General features: G+C 36.8%; 2 protein-coding genes across 2 annotated transcripts in view; both read left to right on the top strand.

Moving 5' to 3' along the window:
- LOC311292290 (polymeric immunoglobulin receptor-like) overlaps positions 1-25,427 on the top strand; it is a 91,735-nt gene that overhangs the window by 62,517 nt on the left and 3,791 nt on the right. The gene's annotated exons all lie outside the window — the stretch shown is intronic.
- On the top strand, positions 9,432-15,494 carry LOC311291417 (polymeric immunoglobulin receptor-like; the record flags this gene model as incomplete). Its single annotated transcript, XM_084410454.1, has 4 exons — positions 9,432-9,477; positions 9,658-9,975; positions 14,711-15,019; positions 15,451-15,494. 4 exons carry the CDS (start codon positions 9,432-9,434, stop codon positions 15,492-15,494), a joined length of 717 nt encoding a protein of 238 aa, XP_084266580.1.

Below are 25,427 nucleotides of genomic sequence, written 5' to 3' on the forward strand. Positions count from 1 at the left end.
AAACCATACAAAACAACAATGGCAGCCCCTACGGATGCAGTGTTTCTGCAGGCGGTACATGGTGAGAATACACTTTAGGACAATATAACGTTGCAGTCAAATTAATAATAATATAATAATAATAATAAATAAACAAGGAGTAAGCACCTTTGGCGACATAAATTATTACAAATGCGCATAAGCCCCGTAAGGTCCTCCATGCTGGTTTGTTTACATCTAGCTACCACAATTCCTTGCGCTCAGGTAGTTTGGCGTGATTTACGTGCTCAAAAACTTGCCTGGAACGCAGCATAACATTGCTAAGAAAATTCCCGCTCTTCCGTGAGAGATACGAGACCGGTGCGTCTTTGACTGCAGCGCGTCCTGCTCAACGGTAATCACGCCACCGGCCTCTCATCGTTCTCCCACGGCTCTGGGTTCGGGCCAAACAGCACCCGGGCAGCACGCCAAATACGCATTAAACTTTACCCCCTCTAATTGTATAGCGGAGCCTAAATGTGAACTCGTGAAATTATGTACGAAAAGCACATATTCTTTCTCCCGCTCTTCAGGAGTCTCTCTCTGAACGATGTTTTGAGGTGTGGTAACCGTATATAAGCAGAATAATTGACTCCAGCCCATTGAATTATTGAAATCCCGGGTGTGCATTCTTTTTTAATAATTCAACGGCCCGTCTGCAATTATTCCTTACATAATTCACCTATTATAGATGTAATTTCATATTTATAAATATTATTTTATGTTGATATAATAAAACATAATTGCAATAAACTAGAATCAAACATTATTACATTACATTACCTTGGTGAAAACTCACTTTTTTTTTCTTTTTTTTTTGCAAGTTATGGTTTTGGTCTTTTTGTGTCTTTTATTTGATAGGACAGTAGAGATTTTGACAGGAAAGCGTGGGGTGGAGAGAGAGGGGAAGGGGATCGGCAAAGGACCTCTAGCTGGGAATCGAACTCGGGTCGCCGGAGGCGCAGTTGCGCTATGTCGGCGCGTTATCCATGGGGCTATTGGCGCCGACCAAAAAAAAAAAAAAACACATTTTAGTCTCCATGAATAACACTTATCTTTTTTCATTTGTATAGCATTTTGCCTGCAAGTAGTTTTTTTTATTTATTTGCCTGTGGTTTTATGATGTGATTCTTCCTGTTTTAAGGTTTCCCCTCACAAGGACAAGACGTCTGTTCTGAGGTATGTGTTTAGGCCTTGAAATATCTACACATCAGATATACACATCTAAAACTGCAGCATGACTTTAGATTCATACCATCTGAATTATCTTTAAAGTTTTGTTTGCGCTCTAATCAGCATCTTGATATGCCACACCTGTGAGGTGGATGGATTATCTCAGAAAAGGAGAAGTGCTCACTAACACAGATTTAGACAGATTTGTGAACAATATTTGAGAAAAATAGGCCTTTTGTGTACATAGAAAAAGTCTTAGATCTTTGTGTTCAGCTCATGAAAAATGGGGGCAAAAACAAAAGCGTTGCGTTTATAATTTTGTTCAGTGTAATTAACAATAAGAGATATATACTGTATACAGCAGACTTGCCTCTGTTCGTTTACAGTTTATCAGCATCTTTCCACCACCCCTTTAGTTAGCCAAATGCGCATAAAGCTTTACTCCATCTAATTACATATAAGTGTGAACTTGTGAACAACAACAGTGAGAATAACACAGGAACAGAAGAGAACTAACTATCACAAGACAATTTTTTTTAAAGTTTTTTTAGGCTTGTATGGAGAATTACAGTTCCATGAAGCTGGAACTCCTCGCCCTTAAATGGGCGATGGCGGAAAAGTTTAGGGATTATCTCCTGGGCCATCAGTGTACTGTCTACCGTTAACAACCCACTGAGCTACCTGAATTCAGCCAAGCTGGGTGCAACTGAGCAGCGTTGGGTGTCTCAGTTGGCAATTTTTGATTTTGAAATCAAGTATCACCTTGATTAAAGGTAATGCCGACTCATTGTCAAGGCAGTATTCCTCTTGCATTCCGACACAGTCCTTTGGTACACCATTGCCCAAGACACTCTGCCCAGTTGACATCCGCCAGGAGGTTGAAGGTGAGTTGGTAGGTGCAGAGCAGCATGCTATTGTCGCTTTCCCATCTCGTTCTAAAGAAGAGCTCCAACATTGAGAGGATTTCTTGCATTTTTTTTCCAGAAATAAGTACCCATCTAAGGTGGAGCGACAGTTAATGTCTAAGTCTGGGCTTGAGCTCTTGCGACAATGGGGTCGATTGTTTGTTATGGAGGGATTGCTGTACCGCCACCTCCAACTTCCTGATGGTGGGGAGGAGGTAGATCAATTGGCATTACCAGAGGTTTTATGGAATGAGGTATTTACGCAGTTAATGCATGGCCCATTCTGTAGGAGATGCTATTGGCCAAGCATGAGTGCCTATGTTCATGAGCGCCTATGTTCAAGAGCATTGTCAGAACTGCCGACTACGCCACTTGTGACCGTATGACTCGATCAACTTACACTAGTAAGGCCCGTACTCAAGACCCCAAATTTTCAAGCCTCCCCAAACAGGCTTTCAACTACAGGAAAAGGACGAGCAGAGACAAAACCACAGACTACAATTTTATTTATCAGTTAGTTACTAAAAACACCTTGAGCTCAACATCAATGATTAAAAAAACACACAAAAAAAAAAACACACTTTAATCAGTGTGAATGAATCAGCCCAATGGGCTTCATTTTAGTCGGTTCACATGGACCGGCCACCCATACACTGGCCAAAAAATTTTTTTTTTTTAAATGATATATATATATAAAAAAAATTCTACACATGAGGAAACTAACTCTCACCTGTGTCTATATAGCTACGTGATTACCTGACGTAGGCTACCCACCCACTTTATGCAATCTGTGCGCTATTTTTAAAGGGGCCACGCAGACTATTGTTAAAGGGGCAATCCCACTACAATTGCTTTACATGAACATCTAACAGATCCACAGATATAAACACATTAAGTTAAAGTGTGTAGGAATTTCTCCCATCTAGTGGTGAAATTGTATTTTGCATTCAAACGAACAATGCTCTCCAGCGCCTCACTTTTTCAAATGCGCGTTGCATCTACGGTAGCCGTTATGTACCAAAAAGCTATGACAGGATGTCTTATAATAGCACTTCGAGTTTTTCTTCGGGTGAACAGGTTTGTTATTTAAAACAAACTTAAACCTGAAACAACGAAAAAAAGAATGTTACATGAATTACTGACTGTGAAAAACATTAACTATGGTAATTAGTAGTAATGCCTTTACTCGTTATATTTTTTGAAGTGCGTGCATAGATATCATCATCATCAGAGCCTTCTCTAACGTTACTTTACTCAATAGCTGCTATTCATCAAAGAGCCTGTTTAACTTTTAACTATAAATGTTCTACTGTCTATATAATAAAGTACACAACCAAGCAATGAAAAAAAAGCTTGTAATTAAGACCATAACATTGACTTACCTGTCGAGAAGAAAGCAGGCATCTTCAGGGTCTCTTTTGAAAGCTTTCTCCTGCATTAGCTATCCCGACATTAACCCTTGTTTTTGTAATCTCCGGTCACGTTTCCTTTTACGGTCTATTTTGGACTTTTTCGACGACGAGGACTCATCCTGTGACTCAGCATATGTATGAATGAACGGTGTATAAATAACCGTGCAGTGCAGCCTTTTAAACTTGCCGCGGCAGTGACAAGCGCCTCTCACTGCTCTGCTCCTCTGCTTCTGCTGGCTTCAGTCACGTGACGCTGGCTCTGAACGAAAACGCGCTGTGGAAACGCGTTGGCCTAGTACTTTTTGTCCCTCTCTGCTATTATAGTTTTTCAAGATGGCGGAACTACATGGAAGCCTCCGTGGACCTACCCGTCCCATGTGTATAAAGATAATAAATTCTTCGTTTACGAGGATTAGTCTGATCATTGGCATAGGTATTTGTACACCATTGAGGGCTTATTTATTAATAAAAAATATTGATTTTAGATAATAAAATACCTAAAAAGCTACACATAGTCCCTTTAACTTTATGTTTGCTTGATCCCCCTCCCTGCCCCATTTTTTCAAAAGGACCCATATGAACAGCGTTATACGGACCGTAAATTACAGTTTTTTACAACCACTTTGCTACTATTTTCAGAACCTTGATGTCATTTGTCAAGACACAAAACTCAAAACGGTTATCACTTGTAACACAGGCTGTCTAATGTTCAAAACATTGCATTGTGCATTCACATCTTTAAAGAAATCTTGCACTTGCACAATCATTGGTTCAAAAAACAAATTTACTGTGAAATACCATTGAAACATAACTATAGATCACCCACACACAAGCAACCGATAGTTTCACTGTGTCATTGTTCGTACAATCATTAAATATTGTAGAACAAAATAGGTGATACAGGTTTCATTATGGTACAACATGTACAGTAAATACATCTCTGTAAAAGTACTGCAGTAGTAGAGAGAATACTACAGACACAGTGGAATCATTGAACAAAGTTTGTAATATATTGATGCAAAACACTACAGTACAATCACAACATAGGTTTATTTGAATCAAAGCAAAAATAATTAGCTATGAAATAGAATAGAAAAGAAAAGACAGTACTGTAAAACATCTAATGCAGTGTTCCTCAACTTGCTTGCTTGTACTGTAGGAAACAAAACAGGAGTGATTATCTATACAGTGCTGTACTGTCAATACTGTAAATAGTCGGAAAAGGTGGTACAGTATTTGGGACCATAGACAGTGTCTGATGAAGCATTATGATAAAATATTAGGCTACATCCATGGATATTGTAGTCTAATTGGTTCATGCTCCACGCTAATTGGTGACAATGAATCTCGTTATCTTGAAACTTTCATGATTTAAACATTGTCTGTTTCCATACAACTACTGTATGCATTAAGAGTAATGCAACAGTTACTTATTATTTTGAGCAGTTGTATCAGATAGTTAGATCATTGTAAGGAAATGAATAGACACGCATTTGAAATGTGATATGTGAATTGCCTTTTGAAATAGTAGTACTTTGATGTTAAGTTGTGTCATATTGAACAGGTGATTTTTGTTGAATGAACAAATGATCTAAGTTTTATGTGTATTGTATCCAAGCAATTGAGAAAAAGGTTAGAGTTTTGAAAAATGTGCATTTTGATCATTGGTTGTGAGTTTTGTTTAGAGTTGTGAAAAATTACATCAAGGTTCTGAAAATAGTAACAAAGTGATTGTAAAAAACTGTAAACTATTAGTCGAGTTCATAACTAGCCTTCTTTGAAATGTGATAGTCTTTTTTAACAGTATTTATATATTCTGTAGGCATATGTGGTGAGCGCACTGGCGCCGTTGTACTGTGGCTGCCGTCGCATCATCCAAGTGGATGCTGCACACTGGTGGTGGTTGAGGAGAGATCCCCTGATATGATTGTAAAGCGCTTTGGGTGTACAGTAGTACATATGAAAGCGCTATATAAATGCCCGATTCTATTCTATTCTATTCTATGTATTTGTGTGCATATCATTTCTTCACTTTCTGTTTCCATTTGCATTTTTACAAACATGCACATTTTAAAATAAAAGTAGAAGTAGTTTTTTTGTAGTTCAAAAAATCTTTTGACTCCTTTCCTCTGTGGACTTTTTCAGTGTGTGTGTGTGTGTGTGTGGTTTAGGTATGTTATGAGCACAAAGTGTACCAGAAAATACCAGAAATTTTTTATCTTGTGGGGACATTTTTTTTTTTGGACCCCATGAGTAAAACAGCTTATAAATCATACTAAATTATGTTTTCTGAAAATGTAAAAATGCAGAAGGTTTTCTGAGATGTGTAGGATAGAATACAGTTTGCACAGTATAAAAATCATTATGTCTATGGAAACTCCCCATAAAACATGGAAACTCGTGTGTATTTTCGTTCTTGTCTAACCTACATCAAGAGGACCAAATGTCCCCTCAAAGATAGAAAATTAACTGTTGTTAATACATTGATAATGTAAAAATGCAGAAGGTTTTCTGTGATGGGTTAAGTTCCTATTGGGTCACTGAAGAGTTAAAGGCCAATCTCTTCTTCTCTCTTCTCTGCGTCTTCTGGTTGCTGTTCGAGTGTGACCTCACCCGGCCTCAGAGCTGACACACCACATCAAGACATGTGTAACTTCCTCAACCATCACAGAGTCAAACTAACATTGCAAGTTCATCATGAAGCCCGGTTGAAATTTATTCATATAGTTTGGGTATTCATTTGGTTTAGTCATATTTCCTTAATATTATTTTCTAATATTTTATTTATATACATGTATTGTATGTGTATTGGTTTCCTTGTATAATATTATTTTCATTGAAAAGGAAGGAAAATGTATGATTATGTGTTGAGTTAAAAGTACTTGCCACTGTTAAGATCTGGGATTGGTTAAATGTTGAGGGGGTCTCTTGGTTAAATGTCGTCTCTCTTACCAAATCCATAGAAGACATCCCAGATAGCGCCCTGAGATACCAGGGATTCTCAGTGGCTCCTCTGGCAGCGTTGGACGAGTTCACTGATCTGTCGTCAGTTAATCGGACCGCAATCCCCCTCGTGCTGGAAAGTGTGTGCGTCATGAAAGCTGGCTCGAACTAACGATTGGTAAGACAGTTGTTTATTTTGTTTACTCATTGAGTGAAGCGGCAACCTGTTTTGTGCCTCAACGAACCCAAGCATCGTATCAGGCCTGCAACAGGGTATTTATTTTATTTAGATTTATTTGAATTGACACCCGGGTGTTTTTGATTACTGTTGGGGAATGTTTATTTGAGCCATAACCGTTGTGTTGAAACAACAAAGACTTGTTGGACTTGAGTATACGAATCAACACATTGGTGATATTTGGGGCATTTTGTGTATTTACTGTCCATCTTATTAGTGTATCTGTTATCTAAATCACCAGAGTAATACGGAATATTAATACAGTGTTGTATTTGTAAATTGTTGATTTGAGTTTGAAGGAGGAAAGATCCTTTTATTGTAAAACTTTAAAGGGTTAACTTTTATTTTATCTCCAATTGCTATTTGATTTTTTTTTATTTGAGTAAACTACTAAAAGTTTATATTTTACTTAAGACTCTGTGGTTATATTAGTCTATTATTAAGCACACCAATTGAGAAGATAAGGGTTTATTGAAATACAATTAATAATATTCAGAGGCTACTTAGAGAGATCTAAAAAATAAACTAACCCAGGGCCCCTCCCACTTAAATCGAAGGGAGAAGGGCGCTACATCATCTTTTCTTTGTTTAACATGGAAGAAATTGATTGCAACTTTAACACCATTGACTCAAGTATCAAGTCTTTATCCTGAGACTACATGTTCAACGGACCGTCTACTCTCCACCTACTGACATAATGCGTTAACATTATGGGAAGTGCGCTAGCCAGACGGGATTTAAAGTTTGGCTGGAGACCCAAGTGTGGTTTGAAGACGAAAAACGTACCAAGCACAATGTTCTCTCACCATTCCTGATTTCTACTCAACACATTCGGCTGGTCTAGTGGCTGTCAGAGCAGAAACGAAAGCTACTGCTCTCTGTGTGTTTTTCTGTTTTCTCCGGTCATATGTTAATATGTAAATTGTGTGAGCTTATTTCATCCATTAGATCGAAAGATCTGAAAAAGTCCATAAATGTACCCGCCTAAAGACCCTCCCCTCGAAGAAATCAGGACAGAAGTGTTTGAAAGTGGACAAAAGAGACGGATTAAAACACCAGGTGTAAACATGTATGTGTCTCCCTCGTCTACTTGTGATCCAATCGACCAAAAACATCTTAATACCAGCTGTAAACAGGGCTAAAGATACTGAAACCTAACGTGTGTGTGTGTTCTGTTTTGTTTGCCTTTGGCTTCATGTTCTATTGTCCTGTCTTGTTTTGTAATGTGTAGGGAAGACCTGAAATGATTGTAACACATGTTAATTTTAACGCTTCAAATTTTTCCAACTAGGAACAACACACTCAAACACACAAATAGTGTTCAACTGTTGAAGCTGGTGCACATTTGCTCATTTTATTCAGTTTTGTTACACACACTCACACTCACACTCACACACACACACACACACACACACACACACACACACACACACACACACACACACACACACACACACACACACACACACACACACACACACACACACACACACACAGCAATTATGTTAAAAAACCTGTGTTGAATAAAAATCTTTCAAAATTAATTTTTTATACATTTTCTAATGTTACATCTCACCTCTGGGTGTGTTTCAACTAACCCGGACTATGCGGTGTATTGAAACATTTCACTCATTTGAAACTAAGCCACACATTTTTCTGTTTGTGCTCCAAAGATAACAGTGATGTCATTTAATAGCTGACACTTGTAACTAGTTCCTGAATCACATTTTGAACTGGCTTAAAAAAACTCCATGATACAGACAGAAATGTCAAAAATGTTACAGCCATCCCTGGTCTGTCGTCTGGTGCATACAGTATGTTGCTATATATTCTGGATATACACTACTTTTTTCTTTTGAATGGCCATCAACAGAGACATCAGTTTTTTTGGTCTGCCCATATACTGTATGTATCACACTGTATCTGATGTCCATGTGGTGAACAGTGCCGGTGGAGCTGAGGTCAGTCTCTGTGTGAATGTGTTGCTTCTTTACTGACTCGTGTGTTTTTGTGGTTGGTTTCTGTCCAAAGGCCACAGTGCAGATTCACACTCACACATTATTATTTTACTTGCACACTCACTACAGGAACCAATGTAGCCACAACACATTGTTAAATATTTTAAAGGATGACAAGGAAATATGAGACACGGGATGATTGCAATACTTTTTTATCTCAAACTTTAATATAATTTTCCATATTCTTTGCTATGAATTGTGTTTTGAAATATTTTGTGTTGTAATATTTGAAATATATATATTGTAAAACCCATGATTAAAAAACTAATACCAATTAAACATAACAGTTTGTGTTAATCACTTTCACAATTTTGTCAAAATGGTGACTTGAATAATGTAACATTTTTTTCAGTAATTGTGAGTGAAGAAACTGTTTTATTTAGTATTTTTGAGTAAATGTTTTATATCAAATTGAACAAGAGAATCTGCTTATTCAGATTATACCACTACTACAGTATCTTTTAACATGCTTTAACCTGTTCACAAATCAAATTAGCCATAGTAAAATGTTGATTGTTGTTGTGTTGTGGCTAGTTTGAGTTTGCTGCTGCTACTTTGCTCACTTGCTGACGCTTATGTGGTTTCAGGCGATGATGATATTTCTGCTCTGAAACGGAAACAGGAGGAAACAGAGACAGTTCAAGAAGTCACCAGCTCCTCTCATGCACACACACTCCGCTATAGCACACACACTCCGCTATAGCACACACACTGCGCTATAGACATGATCTACCTTCTGATTCTCTCTGGGATTTTACTTTACATCTCAGGTAAAAATAATATATATATATATATATATATATATATATATAATTTTGTTTAAAGTATTACTAAACCATTGTACAGTCTGTTGTTAATTTTTTTAAATGGTTTAAGTTAAAATTATTCTATATACATCATGTGCAGTTTGTGTTTTATGTTTTCTCCCCTACGTTTATTCTTGTCTACAGGTGCTGCTAGAGTTAATACACTGGAACTTAATATAGCACTGAAATCTGGATCATCTGGCATTATTCCATGTGTGTATGATAAACAACACAAAGAAAACCGCAAATATTTGTGTTGGGGGAGAGATTGGGGCACTTGCTATATATTGGCATATGCAGGAAAGACAGGAAAATATTCCATCAGTGATTATCCAGACCAGAGTATTTTTACAGTGCGATGGGACAAACTGGAGATCTCCGACTCTGGATATTACTGGTGCGCTGTGGAGATTGGTGGCACTCTAGACGCTGGTTATTATTTGTATCTGACGGTACAATCAGGTAAAAAACTTCTTTCCAAATTACGATTTACGAATTAGCCTACAGTTTTTTTTCTGACAATGCAATTTATTAAAATAATAATGTTATAAATAATGTAAAAGGTAAGTGTTGTTGTTGGGTTATATATTTATTATAAAGATAATATAATACAATATAAAAATGAAATAATGAAGCTATAAATAACATTGTAAATAATATAAAAGGTAGCCTAAAAGTGTTGCTAAGTGTTGGGTTATAATATGTATCTCTGTACACACAAGCAAACTGAATTACACCTTTAAAGTATTGGGTTTCAACTTACTCAAATATCTAATGATATACGTAAAAAAAAAAAAAAAAAACTTTTAAAAAAGATTGAAAGTGATTCCAATTTTGACTTATATTACTAAGATGCGATTAGTTAGTTTACAGATTTATATATTAGCCTATATACTCTTTATCATAGAAATGGACCATGGTGAACATACACTACCGTTCAAAAGTTTGGGGTCAGTAAGATTTTTTTAAATGTTTTTAAAAGAAGTATCTTCTGCTCACCAAGGCTGCATTTATTTAAAAAAAAAAAAAAAACATATATAAACAAATATATAAAAAATATATATTTTAAACTGTAATTTATTCCTGTGATCAAAGCTGAATTTTCAGCATCATTACTCCAGTCTTCAGTGTCACATGATCCTTCAGAAATCATTCTAATATGATGATTTGATGCTCAAGAAACATTCATTATTATTATCAATGTTGAAAACAGTTGTTCATTTAACATTTTTTCAAAATTCTTTGATGAATAGAAAGTTCAAAAGAGCAGCATTTATTTAAAATTGAATATTTTCTAACATTATAAATGTCTTTACTGTAACTTTTGATCAGTTTAACTCATCCTCGATAAATAAAAGTATTGATTTATTTTATTTATTTCCCCCAAAAATAAAATAAAAACTCTTACTGACCCCAAACTTTTGAAGGGTAGTGTTTAATGTTACAAAAGCTTTCCATTTCAGATAAATGCTGTACTTTTGAACTTTCTATTCATCATAGCATCATGAAATAAAAATGTAAATAACTGTTTTCAACATTGATAATAATCATAAATGTTTCTTGAGCATCAAATCAGCATATTAGAATGATTTCTGAAGGATCATGTGACACTGAAGACTGGAGTAATGATGCTGAAAATTCAGCTTTGATCACAGGAATAAATTACAGTTTAAAATATATTAAACTAGAAAACAGTAATTTTAAATTGTCATAATATTTCACAATATTATTATTATTATAATTTTTTTATCAAATAAACGTAGCCTTGGTGAGCAGAAGATACTTCTTTTAAAAACATTCAAAAATCTAAAAACATTCAAAACTTTTGAATGGTAGTGTATAATTTGTGAACCCCTTTAAGAGAGTTTAATTAATATAAAGTACAAACGTTACTGCCACTCATCAACAGCAGCTGTCACAGTTGGCGACAAGAACAATCCTCAGGCTAGACCGTCCCATTTAAAGTCCAACTGAAATCAAAATGGCAGCGTGAACAAGCCTAAAACTTAATAAAAAGAACCGACTCATAAAGTCATAAGGCTCGTTTGAGGTGCGCATCGCCTGAATATAGGCAAGACTAGTATGCGGCTACAGTGATGGGGAGGAGTGAAAAAAGTGCAGGCAAGATAGATGAGATGGCAAATAAACAAATAAACAATTCTGAATAAGAAACAAATTGACTAATTGTATTTTCTCTTAAGTTAAGGCCTGCAGTCATACAGTCACACAGAGTGGCTGCAGTGTGACAGTGAAGGGAGGGCATCCTTCCTCTTTTATAGTCGTAACTCTCAGAGTGTTATCTCTCTCTAGGCCAATGATGGTATTTTCAACCATATGTGGAACATTTTTAGATTTGTTCATCATATTCTACCCTTGAGTGGAGGCCCTACGGTGACAGAGAGCACAATGCAACTGAATAAAACACATGCAAATAGAAAAAAAAACGGCCGCAAATTAATAAAACATCTTCATCAGTTTTTTAACACACGTGTGCTCCAAATACTCACAATACAACCAAATACAGAAACACGGTGCAGAAGTTCATAACTTTTCTTTTCTTTTCTTTCCTTTTTTTTTTTTTTTTGCAAAACATACAGAGATGACATGTTTATGACAAACAACTTTGAATGCAATATACAAAATGCATTAACAATATGTTCAATGTCATCAGATGAGAAAAGAGTTAACAATGAGCTGAAATGAAAAAAGATAGAGAAATAGATCATCAGGGTAAGATATTAATCTACTGTATACATCAGTTACATTGTACAAATTTTGTCATGTTATGTTTAAATAAGTTTCATAAGAAACTTTAGGTAATGCAGGGTCCAAAGATGAGATGGCAAGTTTTAAAGTTGAGGCACTCACTCACACACAGATATATAACATCTAAAACTTTTGTATAAAATATATATTTGCAACAGTTATGTTAACAGCAATAATAAGAAATGTCTGTTGTAAGAACAGCCTATTCAGCTGATGGACACCGTCTGTGTTGTCATAGGAACATTCCAGGTGAAAATAATGAGGAAATTACGTTGTCTTTCGTTGCTCATTTCTCCAAGTGGCACAGCTACATAATGGCACACAAGTGCCCTGCTCACTCCAAAGTCCCCACTTCAAGCGCTCTGCCCTTCGAAGGGAGTAGGGCATAGGAATGCTCACGAGCAATGAGCATGTCCCAGTCTGGTTCGTCACTTATTGGGGTCCCCTGGAAACATTTCCCTTGTGTTATGTGCTATTTGCAGCGCGTTTCTATATTTGGTTGTGTTGTGAGTATTTGGAGTACACGTGTGTTATAAAACTGATGAAGATGTTTTCTTAAAGGGGTATAATGCCCTTTTCTCAAGATGTAAAATAAGTCTCTAATGTCCCCAGAGTGTGTATGTGAAGTTTTAGCTCAAAATACCCCACAGATATATTTTATATAGCATGTTAAAGGTGTCACTTTTTGAGGGTGAGCAAAAACACACCGTTTTTGTGTCTGTTCCTTTAAATGCAAATGAGCTGCTGCTCCTAGCACAGGGGGCGGAGCTTCAAGAGCTTGTGTCCTTTTACCTCACACAGACACGCACTGAAAATTTAAAAAACTTTTATCCTTTTATGTTCAAACCGGAGTCAGAAAGATGGAGAGACTCAAGAAGAAGTGACAACATGTAGACAACATTTCTGAATGGTTAGTGAATTTATGTAGCTTATGTGTAGTTATCTTCTAGTCATTGATTAGCATATTCTGTCTTGATAATCTATAAATCGTCTTCAGGGGGCGGGGTTTATGTAAATTCTAGGGTTGGTGATGTCACTAACCCGGGAGGAATGTTGTGTGGTTCCTACCAGCCGTTTATAGTCCTTAAAAAGTAATTTCTTTAAAAGAAAATATCCCCCTTTGCTTTGAACTTTGAGTGTTGTAACTTTGCAGATGTTGTGTATGCTCAAACAGCAACATTACACACTAACTAAAGTTAGAAAATTGAAATCATAATCAACCACCCCTTTAATTTGCGGGTGTTTCTCTATTTGCATGTTCTTCAGTTGCAGCGCGTTGAGCTCTCTCGGCCACCGTAGGGCCTCCTGTCACGTACCAACACGCTTTTACCATTCCATTCCAATTAGAATAGGGATTGTGTGTGCTCTTTTACTGTCCATATGATGACACACACATCTTAAAGATAAAACTTCTCGTAGTGGATCAGACACCTTTGATATTCAATAAATATGATGAACGAGACACCCAACGTACTTGTTATTTATTTCCATTTAAAAGACATGTTTATTAGGCCCACAGATATGCTTTTATTTATTTTTAAATAATTATTTTACAGGCCTAAATATGACAACAATCACATAACCCATAGAGAAATCGCACTGTCAGAAAGTTTAGGAATAGTCACACATAATTTATACACATAAAAGCAGGATATCAGGGTTTTAAAATCAAACATTGTAAAAGAAAATAATATATTACGGTTGTTTAAACCAATGAACATTAAGCTGTGTCGTCAGCAAATCGTTTCCCATCGCTTTTACTCAGCGCAGTCGGTGGAGATCAACTGCAGAATCCGACACGTCCGCCTCACCTTCACAAGAGTTTTTTTACATAGCCTACGTCAGCAGGACATCAGAGCCTTTTATACAGTCTACGGTACAGGACCACACTCGGACACTTTCTAACCGGCATTTCGCGGTGATCACCGGTGATCGCTTCTGCGCAGATTTTGCTCTTCTCAAACAAGCCTATTCATTCTGGAGTTGGACTGGTTGCTCTGTAGCCTATTTTTTAATGCACTGAAAAGAACCGTCTCATAAGAGTGATTCGTTCTGGATCACATTACTCGCTGAATGTGGTTTAAAAAAGCAGTTAAGCGGTATCAGTGCAGGAGACATTTTTTGAATACGGAAACAAAAACTATGTTATTTTTTGTTAATTTTTTGTATTTTAGAACAACGTTCCTGCATATCGGTGGAACAATGAACTTTCTATAGTACAGGAACCAAACTTCCACATTTTTCGGTTCTGTGACTGTAACTGTTAAAAATAAAACCAGTTTTTAATAAAGTGTGTTACTAACCGTAACAAGTAAACACTTACAAATATCAAATATATCAATATCAAGGGAATTTAGATAGGCCTATTTACATTTTATAGCCAATAAGACAATTGATGGACAAATCTTATTGTCTTTTTGACTGTTTTCAGCTCCAGATGTGTTTGTGATGAACAGCAGTGTATCTGGACATGAAGGTGATAATGTCAGAGTCCAGTGTTTCTACAGTTCTGGATATAAGAGAAAACTCAAACAGTGGTGCAGATATAAAGATAAGAGCTGTTACACTGAGAAGAGGACTAAAACATCCCATAATCCATCAGTCCAGATCAGTGATGATGGGAGAAGCTCCTTCACTGTGTTGATGACTGGACTGAGACTCAGTGATTCTGGATGGTACCTCTGCTCTGCTGGAGATCTGCAGGTTCCTGTTCAACTCACTGTCAATGAACCCAAACCTGGTAAGATCACAAATCAGTTCAGCTATAGAAATGTTGACACTCTTAATGGCCTAAAAATAACTTCATGTTTTTCTCCTTTCTGTGACACATATTCCAACAACTACACCATCTGACCCCGAGACAGACAAGTAGGTGTACTTTTTGACCATTTAAAAGAATCAAATGCATCTAAATACTTTTGTAGCTCAAAAACCTGTTGATCCTGTTCCCAAAACTGGTCTAAATGATTTGTTCACAATTTGGACTGATTAGGTATTTTTTTAAGGAAAGAAGTACACGAGAAGAGCATACAAGCCTACATTGTTTTTGTGTTCCACAGAAGAAAGAAAGTATAAGTATACAGATGACAGGTTTGGAATGATAAGACTCGATTGTACTTTCATATTTGAGTGAACATATTTGTCTTTCTCTTTTACCTTTTTGTTTTGCAGGTACACAACTCAGACATCTGCAAACAGAAATCCCTCAAGTGTGAATGAAATAATAACCAGTAAGGAGCAGCTGAACTGGGTTAATCAGATCAAATATTTTTAATGTGTTTAATTACCAGTTATGAAATGACATGTGTAATCATTTATCCATCAAAAAAATAAAAAAAAACAACTCTGGAGACAGTCGTTGTTTAGATGCACTGCATACAATGGAAACCAATTTCAGCCACATACGAAAAAAAATAATGCTTTAGTAAATCATATTTATGACATAAAAGTAGAATTTATGACATAAAAAGTCATAATTATGATAAAGTCTAATTTATGAGATAAAAAGTCATAATTGTGACACAAAAAGCTGAAATTCTATAAAATGTCAGAATTATGACAAAAGTCTAAATTATCTGACATGAGTCAAAATTATAACATAAAAAGTCATAATTACGACTAAATTTTTAATTATGACATTAAAAAGTATGAAAAACGTATAAAATCATGCTTAATTCATAATTATAACAGAAAATTATGACATAAGTCTAAATTATAAGAAAAAAAAGTCATAATTATGAAATCAAAAAACACTATAATGACATAGAGTCAACTTTTTATGTCATAATTTTGATTTACAAAAGCATTCATTTTTTCCTTATGTGGTGGAAACGGGCTCCCATAACAAACAGCTTCTTTCATTAATGATAACACTCTGATCAAACTAAGAAACTTGTTTCTCTGTTTCTGTTTTTGGCAGCAGTTATGATTACTCAATCTGATTTAAGACCTGAGACACGCATGTAAGTGTGAACATTGTTATTCAGTCATTCATAGCAACTGATACCAAACTATTACATGTCAACATAATGTAATGTTAATTTTAATTGCAGAGATGAAGCTCATCCATCTCTAACAACAGCCTCAGTGACTATTAATACAAAAGTACACCGCCAGGATGAGCAAAACAACTATTTATTAAGGCATGTAAATTAATTAATTTGCTTGTATTGCATCTCTAAATTAGAAACAAAGCTTTAACAGATGAATTTGCTGCACATTAAAAGTAAGAATAGTTCTGTATGATAAACACAAATATGTCTCTCCATCACTGCAGGCATGATGTGATTCTGCTCATGAGTCTTGTAGCGACGCTTGTGCTGTTCCTGCTTGTTTTTCTCGTTGTAATAGTAACCTGGAGGCTGAGAAAGAAGCCGGGTGAGTTTTCTCTTTACACTTCTGGAGGACTGAAAGTATATTATTGTGCTTCATTTACAGCTATTTAATAAAGAAATAAAAAAATGACATAATATACCGTATATATAGATTTGATTTTAAATTATTTCATTACAGTATGTGAGAAGAAAGAGGCTGTAAAGTGACTCGAGAGGCATAAAACTAGCACAATTACAAAAACAGGGACAAAAAATGGGTCAAATTTACAGTTTTGCATCATGATACACACACATTTGACAACAAAATTATACGACTGACCAATCAGAATCAAGTATTTTATATCTTTTGTATATGCCATTCATAAACCCTGTCAACTTTAATTGTAAAATCTTAAAAATAAAGGTTCCAAAAGCTGGTTTTCACAACAATACCATAGAAGAACATTTTTTGTTCCCCAAAAAAACCTTTCAGTGAAAGAACTTAATAAAAGAACCATTTTGAAAAACCTAAAGAACTTTTTTCCATTATAAAGAAACTTTTATGCAATGGAAAGATTCAATAAAGTTTTTTTTAACAGTGTCTATGGAAAATATTATGATATTTAATCTTCATATCTCACTCTGACAGAGAGGGGTCACATTAGAGAAGAAGAACATTTTAACACCAGTAATACAGTAAGTAGAATACAGTAATACAGCAGCCGCTACTGTAAGTCATCAGTCCTCTCTGTAGACATTTACTGAGATGATGATTGAAAATGAATGATCATCAGTTGTGTTTCTTCACAGTCTTCTGCCTCAGTGGACAACTGTTTGGTGACGGTGATTTACAGTTCTGTGATCTTTCATAAGCCAGTAAGTGTCGTCTTTGAATGCTCTGAATGACTGAGTCACACTGCAGTTTGGGCTGGGACGTCCCGTTTGTCCAAATCAAAAGGGAAAACTTGTTTTAGGACGGGGTGCTGCTGGAGGAAATCAACACATTTGATTAAGAAACAATATCGTGTCTATAAAACACATCAAACTCCATAACGCACAACAAGCGTATTGGTGAGAAGAACACTTGTTACACAAAAATACACACCCGGGACAAATTACACACCGTATTTTTAACTGCACATAACATTAGTGACATCATCGATACTGCTTGCAATTGTAATGCAATGGGAATTGTCTACGGGAAGTAAATTTAGTCTTTAAATAAAAGGGTTTTGAGCTGTTGTTTACACTGCCACATACAATAAAAGTGCATGCACAGCGACAGGAAATTAAAATTAGCACAAAATTTTGCCTACCTTGCAGAACACTGAAGGTGGACTTGGATTTTCTATTTTGAGATTCAGTTTCTTCACATCATTTACAGCTCATGTCTGACACGAGAGGAAGGATTGGGATAGGCTTATCCAGTTTCGAGAAAGAAAACATCACATGCTAAATGAATCCTAGTTAGAAAGAACTGGGTTTAATGCCCACATACAATTTATATTATGTTTATTACAAATTAATTACTAAATGCTTAAATGGAAATAAATGGAAATCCTCAGCACCCCTGCTTCCCATTGCCCCTTTTTGTAAATGATCACTATTTTTGCATTTCTGTTATGTGACATTTGTAGCACAAAAAATTACAGACTAATGGTTGTGATACAGAACTCTTAAAGCTGATCATGTTTATTCACAGCCTTTATCGTCAGTGTATCCAGAGGACGACGGGATCTACAGCTCTGTGAACTTGAAACTTGAAAGGCTGTGAGTTCATATCCATACACACCCTGCTCCTTCTTAATGACGTTTTGAGCAAATTAAAGTAATTTGTGAAAGTAAATGAAAGTCATTGTAAATTAATAATAAATCTATTTGTACCATTTCAGTTTTTAGTTAGTGTAAACCTGTTAAATGTCACTTTGGAATAAGATTGCTGAAGTAAAAACACTTTTAAAAAAAGTTACTTTAAGTTTACTGTAAAGAAAATGTTCTGTACTAAACTTATTTTATGCAAAAATATATATTTTACAAAAAAATTTGGACTCTGAAATTGCTAAAACATCAAAGCCACATGCTAACCAAGCTGTGCTCCAAAGTTGGCTATAGGCCTAAAAATAGCCACCAAGTGTCACGGTTTGTTGTAAACACGCGTATGAAGATGAAGGATCAAAAGTCTTTAATATCGGCAACAGGACCACAGGATAAACTTCCACAAAGTATTGACGAGGCCGAACAAACTGAACAAAGAGAGAAAGTACTAGGCTGAATCTGAAATCGCCCCCTATACCCACAAAAAGGGCATTATTTGAAGGGACAGCCATTTGTAGTGGTGTCCGAAACCATAGTGGATGTTATTGAGTGCACTTATTCAATCCCATAATGCACCGCAATTAGTGCAATAAAGAGTGTACAACCGATGTACGCTCAACGGCTGTCCGAATTCGCTCACTCCTTTTCATTCTCTCCCTCAAGTGAACAGTGTTAGTGGACTAACGTAGGGAATAGTGAATGAGGGTTTAGGGAGCGATTTCGGATTCAGCCCTAGAGATCCTGAGGTGCACACCGCTGAACTACCGTTTTCAAGGCAATGTCTGATTTGAACAAGATGAATACTGAGATCACTCAATGTGCTGCAAGTGCAACTGAAGAAAACACAAGCAAATAGAAGAAAACTCCAGCAAATTAAGAAAACATCATCAGTTTGATAACGCATGCTGCAAATACAGACACGTGTTTAGCGCTGTGAGTGCGTTTTGAGTTTTTGCAGCACGTTTTCTTAATTTGCTGGTGTTTTTTTCTATTTGCATGTGTTTTCTTAAGTTGAGCTCTCTCGGCCACCGTAGTTTAAGCTTTCGAATGATACCTAATTTAAGATGAATAATAAGATATGTGATAGGAAAAAAAGGCAATACAAAAGAGCACTAAGCTTCCCACTGGTGGGACACTGACAGTTAACAGGTTGTATGCAGCTAAAACTGTAAGTGTGTGTGTGTGTGTGTGTGTGTGTGTGTGTGTGTGTGTGTGTGTGTGTGTGTGTGTGTTTAAATGTAGTTGGCTTTTATAGTTGAAACAAAATTAATAATTCCAGTCTTGAAGTGCATTTCATTTCTCTGCATCTTTACATCACAGGGACATTCCAAAATGGATTCTTGACCAAATGGAGGACAAAAGGGACACAACAACACGTTAGAAAGAGCTGAAACCTTCATTTTTCTTTTCATGCATGTCCAAATTAGGCCTACATAAATTTTGTTAGTAGTTATTAAATTACAGTTCATTTAAAAAAAAAGTTTTGTTTTTAGTTTGTTTTGTTTTTAATTAATTTTAATTGCACAATAAATAAGGACATTAAATTCTCTGTGTAAAATTGCTCATATGTGACCCTGGATCAAAAAACCAGTCACATGTCACACACGGGTATATTTGTGGCAATAGCCAACAATACATTGTATGGGTCTACTACCACTTTCAAGCCCCAGAAAGGTAGTAAAGACATCATTAAAGTGATCCATGTGGTTTAGCCTCAGTTTTATTGAAAGTGGAAGTTACGTTGGCTGTCAGTGGAGGGACAGAAAGCTCTCAGATTAACCTCAGAACTAACCCTTTAATACAGGGTTCCTCAAACTCGGTCCTGGAGGGCCACGGTCCTGCACAGTTTAGCTCCAACCCTGATCAAACACACCTAGCTGTGAATTTCTAGTGATCCTGAAGACATTGATTAGCTTGCTCAGGTGTGTTTGATCAGTGTTGGAGCTAAACTCTGCAGGACAGCGGCCCTCCAGGACCGAGTTTGAGAAACCCTGCTTTAATATCTGCCTTTAGATGCTATAGAGACCATGCAGCGCCGGTTCTCTGTAATATTCTGCAATTATGCGTACAATAACTGAGTTAAATGGTTTAATCAGTTCAGTCTCGTGTGTATCATATGATGTATTTATATTGTTACTGACCAGCATAGTTTAATGATGATTTTTATTGGGTATATACTTGTAATTCAGGCATTATTTGAGTGTGTTGTTCTACTGTGCTGTATTCTATAGAGTCTCTGTCTCCCTCATCTGGTTCTGTTTGGGATCTACACCCCTGTAATGGGCTAATGATGTGGGTTGAGATGATCAGTGGAGGCAGGTGTTTCAGGTTAATGAGAAGCCTTAAAAACCCTCAGATTGTGGCGGTCCTGGAGGAGAAGGAGGGGGTGAAGATGTTTGCTGGGTTTAGTCAGCTGGTGCTTTGTGTGGCTGTTGAAGGAATCAGTGTGTTTTTATTGAAAGAGTGGGATGATATTGCCCCCCCAAAAAAGCAAGGTTGGAAAAACAATGAGGGATACAAATGCTTCCCTTTGCTTTTTGGGGCTTTATTTTGTTTAGTTTCAAAGAGTCAGTGAAGCAGGGTTACTTGTCTTTTTTATCTTTTTAAGCCTGGAAATAAAGTTTAGTTTGTCTTTCAACATGAAAAATGTGTACCCTTTAAAAATCTGTTTAATGCACTAACAAATGCTTGCCTTCTATATGAACCTGACCAGTTAAATAAACCGTGTTTGAACAGTCTTGTATTGTTTTAGTCTTATTTGCATTCGTCATTATTTATTTTGCTTATTATTAGTTTGAATTTGAACTTTGGACATGTTTTTATGGTTTCGACTTTATTAGTGAATATTTATAATTATTTTTTGAAAGTCATTCGAATTAAGACAAAAAGCTGTAGAAAATGTCTGCAATTATTACCCAAGATAAAAGGTACAGACTCATTCTGTGATCTCATGAGAATACGTGTATGTATTTTTTACGTAAAGTGTAGTTCTATCACACGTACATTTACTTACGTTTTATACACACAAAAACGTATAATACTGACGTATTTACAGCACTAAAACGTAAAATATTTACGTATGAACAACTCTACTGACCTACAAATTTGTACGTATTGCTATTATGTATATTAATGTTTTGCATTCAATTGTCCTATCAATTACATCTTGAGTCGCATTTATTAAATGCAGTTTACTCTTTTAAGAAATAATAACATTTCGCTCTGTTCGTGCCTTCTGCTGCAAACTAGTTTCGGAGGATAAGCCTACATGGTGTTAAACAAGAATACACTTTAAAACCTTAAAAATCTTTGTTTGCAAGAAAGAGATCCAAATTCAGCCCTTTATCCAGCGATCTTCATCTCCATTCTCAGCAGCAACCATAAACGTCAAATCCAGGGGGGAAGGAAGTCGACCGGAAGTTGAAGTCGGCCGCGTGCCGCCATCTTGTAGCAGAACTTCACCTGCAGTTAGCATCCCATTGACTCCCATTCATTTTGGCGTCACTTTGACAGCGAATAACTTTACATCTGAGGCGTTTAAAGACTCCATTTGTCCATTATTTATTTCTAAAGAAACACGACAATGTATAAAATGCTCCATTACCTTGTAGCTTATGTTATGGCCCCGTAGAAGCAGTTTTTGTAAAAGTAGGCTAACGATTGCGTCATAACTACACAACTCTCTGTCGCACAGTAGAGAGATTACCGTATAGACAGGAGGAGAAGCTCGCGGGCAATCGGGGGGACGTGGAGGCAAAATGACAATATAATTAATCAGAATACCTAGCAAAAGTTGCTCCTGCTCCAAGCTTATGGACAGCTCCTACTCACACTCTCCGTCTCTGCAAGATTCGGAAGGGAATGATTCAGATTTCTCTTGGCACAGCTACTAGAAGACAGACGGGTTGCTCACGTGGTCCGTGTAACGCTTTGCTCGGTTTGAGTCTGCGCGTCAGGAAAGGAAGTGCTAAGAAATCGCTAAAAATGGGCTTCACTTGTCTCAATTGAGTTCCAATGGGGTCGCTGTGTCCATTTCTTTTACTGTCTATGGTCAAATCCCGCGCTCGTGATGAATTAAAATAAAAAAATTGCGCCCTCAAGAAGCGTTACGACATGTTTTATGGCAGTGATATATCAAACGCTCATTGGCTATCGCCTGCTTCATCACAAATTGTGACATGATGCCGTGTTTCAGTCGGTGAACTACATTTGAAATGGAGAAGCGCGGGCGCCTAGCCTGGCAAGCTACATCAAGCTACATCAAGATGGTCTGGCAACTCACCATTGGCACGGCACAATCCGAGGGACGGGATAAACAACCAATCAGAGCAACGAAGAAGGCTAGTTGGTATATTAAACTTTTGCCGTATCCACTCGGCAAAACTCCGAACACATCTTCCTTTTTTAAAAATGACTTAAGTGCCGTTCTTTGCTCTTTTCTCAAAGAAAAGCTTAACTCCAAGTCCTCCAGAGTCACGGCCAAAGCCGATTCGAAACACTGTTCGCCAGGAGCAGCAGCCATTCTTTGTTTTCAAGTAGCAGGAAACCGTCGCAACTCTGTCGTCATTATGTTAAGCCCGCCCCGCCTACTCTATACACAATGTGATTGGCCTGACCTGAGTTTGGTTTTTCCAGCTCAAAAGTCAACGGAGAGTTGCTAGACCACACTGGCTGCAAAATACATTTTGCTGCCACTAGAGTGCGTCTAGATTTCTAGGCTAGCGCGTGCCTTCACCAAGGGGGTAATCTTTCAGAAAAAACTGAAGTTTCCCCGGGGGCCGCCATTGATTAGCAGACCATCACCTGCTGTTAGCATCCATTGACTCCCATTCATTTTGGCGTCACTTTGACAGCGAATAACTTTACATCTGAGGCGTTTAAAGACTCCATTTGTCCATTATTTATTTCTAAATAAACACGAAAATGTATAAAAGGCTCCATTACCTTGTATCTTACGTTATGCAGAAGCAGTTTTTGTAAAAATAGGCTAACGATTGTGTCATAACCACGCGACTCTCTGTCGCACAGTAGAGAGATTACCGTATGGACAGGAGGAGAAGCTTGCGGGCAATCGGGGGGACGTGGAGGCAAAATGACAAAATAATTAATCTGAATCATTCAGTATTCAGCTAAGTATCTGAATACTTAGCAAAAGTTTCTCCTGCTCCAAGCTCATGGACAGCTCCTACTCACACTCTCCGTCTCTTGCAAGTTTCGGAGGGGAATGATTCAGATTTCTCTTGGCACAGCTACTAGAAGACAGACGGGTTGCTCACGTCACATCTACGTCGTCAAGCTCAGTTTGAGTCTGCGCAGTACGCTCAGCCATCAGGAAGTGAGTGCTTCTAATTGACTTCACTTTTCTCCGTTGAATCCAATGTGTCCATTTCTTTTACTGTCTATGGCCTTCACGCAGAGCGAAGCCGGATTAACATTGTCATGGATTAATCATTTAAATTCTGATCTGTACCTCATACAAAACTCTTTTATACTGCCAGAGAGGACTGCGACTGCAACACATCGTCATGTGAACGACTTTTGGTACCGGTTTTGACATTTTCGCAATAAATCAATTATTGTGATAACACATGTCTGTTGTTTTTCTTCATAATTGTAGCCTATGTAGTTTTAAGAAATGGTTATGGGTAGGTTTAGGGGTAGGAGTAGGATTAGTGGCTCAAAATATCTTTTAATGCTATATTGTTAATAAAACTGCCATTTCCCTACACATCTCTGTCCATTACGTTTGATCCTTTTTATATTCTGTAGCTATAAAATGGGTATGTTTAGGTTTGGGAGTAGGGTTAAGGGATCTTACATTTATCTATAAAAACGGTAAAAGGGAAATTATACAGATATATATAATATGAAAGATTCGTAAATAGTTAACGTTTTGTAGCTGTAAAATCGTAATAATGTTAGGTTTAAATGTTGCAGATATGTCCATATCATACGTTTCAGCATCTATCCAAACGTACAAAAAGTATGTTTTCTATCTTTGAAAATTACGTATTAATACCTACGTATTAACAATGAGACCAGGCTGCATTCTACACTAACCAATATAGTGGGACATGTTGTCACAATGATGGAACCTGCCATTTCAAAGCAAAATTTTAATGGTAAAACGATTATGAAACGTCAAAAAAAAAAAAAAAAAAAAAAACGTTTTTAAATTATTTTGGCCAGCCAATGTTATAAATGTATCCATTTATTTGACATAACTGTGATAACTGTCACTGTGTCACAACCACCAGCTGAGGGCACTCCATCATTCTGCTTTATCTCACCATGAACTACATTTCCCATAACCCATTGCCTGGATAATCATGTTCTGATTCCTTCCACTTTTGTGTTATTATCTTTTTAAGCCCTGTGTATTCACTCTTACTTTGTGAAATGTCTTGTTGCACTGCAGTTCTGAGCGTTATCCTAGTCTCCTGTGTCTTGGGTTTTTGAGTCTCTGCCTGTGTGTTTGACCTTTTTCCTGTAATCTGTATTATGATTCTGGATTGTCCCAATAAATCTGCATTTGGATCTTCACCCCAAGTCTCTGAGCAGTTCATAACACCCTGAAATTGATAATGTATGAAAAGGTTCTCAATTCTGCTTTTTACATTACATCCCTGACTCTTGTCTGAATGTGTGTCAGTGATGTTTTGTTGGGCTTGATACTCAAACAAGAATGGAATTGTAAGATGCTTGTGTAAATTCTGTTCTGCCTGGTTCTTATGATGCATGAAGCACACCATGCACTATATATAAAATATCTCTTTTTATGAATTAAGGGTCAATAATATAAGGCCTTCAGCTTCAGTGTTTTTTACATTATATTTGTGCATATTTCTTTGGGAAGTGTTGTACTGTAAGGCTGCCTCGGCTCTTTGCTTTGATCCGAATCTTTTCAAGTGCATGTTTAACTAAAACACTCTTGTGTCAAACCATTCCGATAGCATTTCTCTGTGTGTGTGTGTGTGTGTGTGTGTGTGTGTGTGTGTGTGTGTGTGTGTGTGTGTGCGC

Source organism: Rutilus rutilus (genome assembly GCF_951802725.1).
Source record: "Rutilus rutilus genome assembly, chromosome: 6".
Lineage (NCBI taxonomy): Eukaryota > Metazoa > Chordata > Actinopteri > Cypriniformes > Leuciscidae > Rutilus > Rutilus rutilus.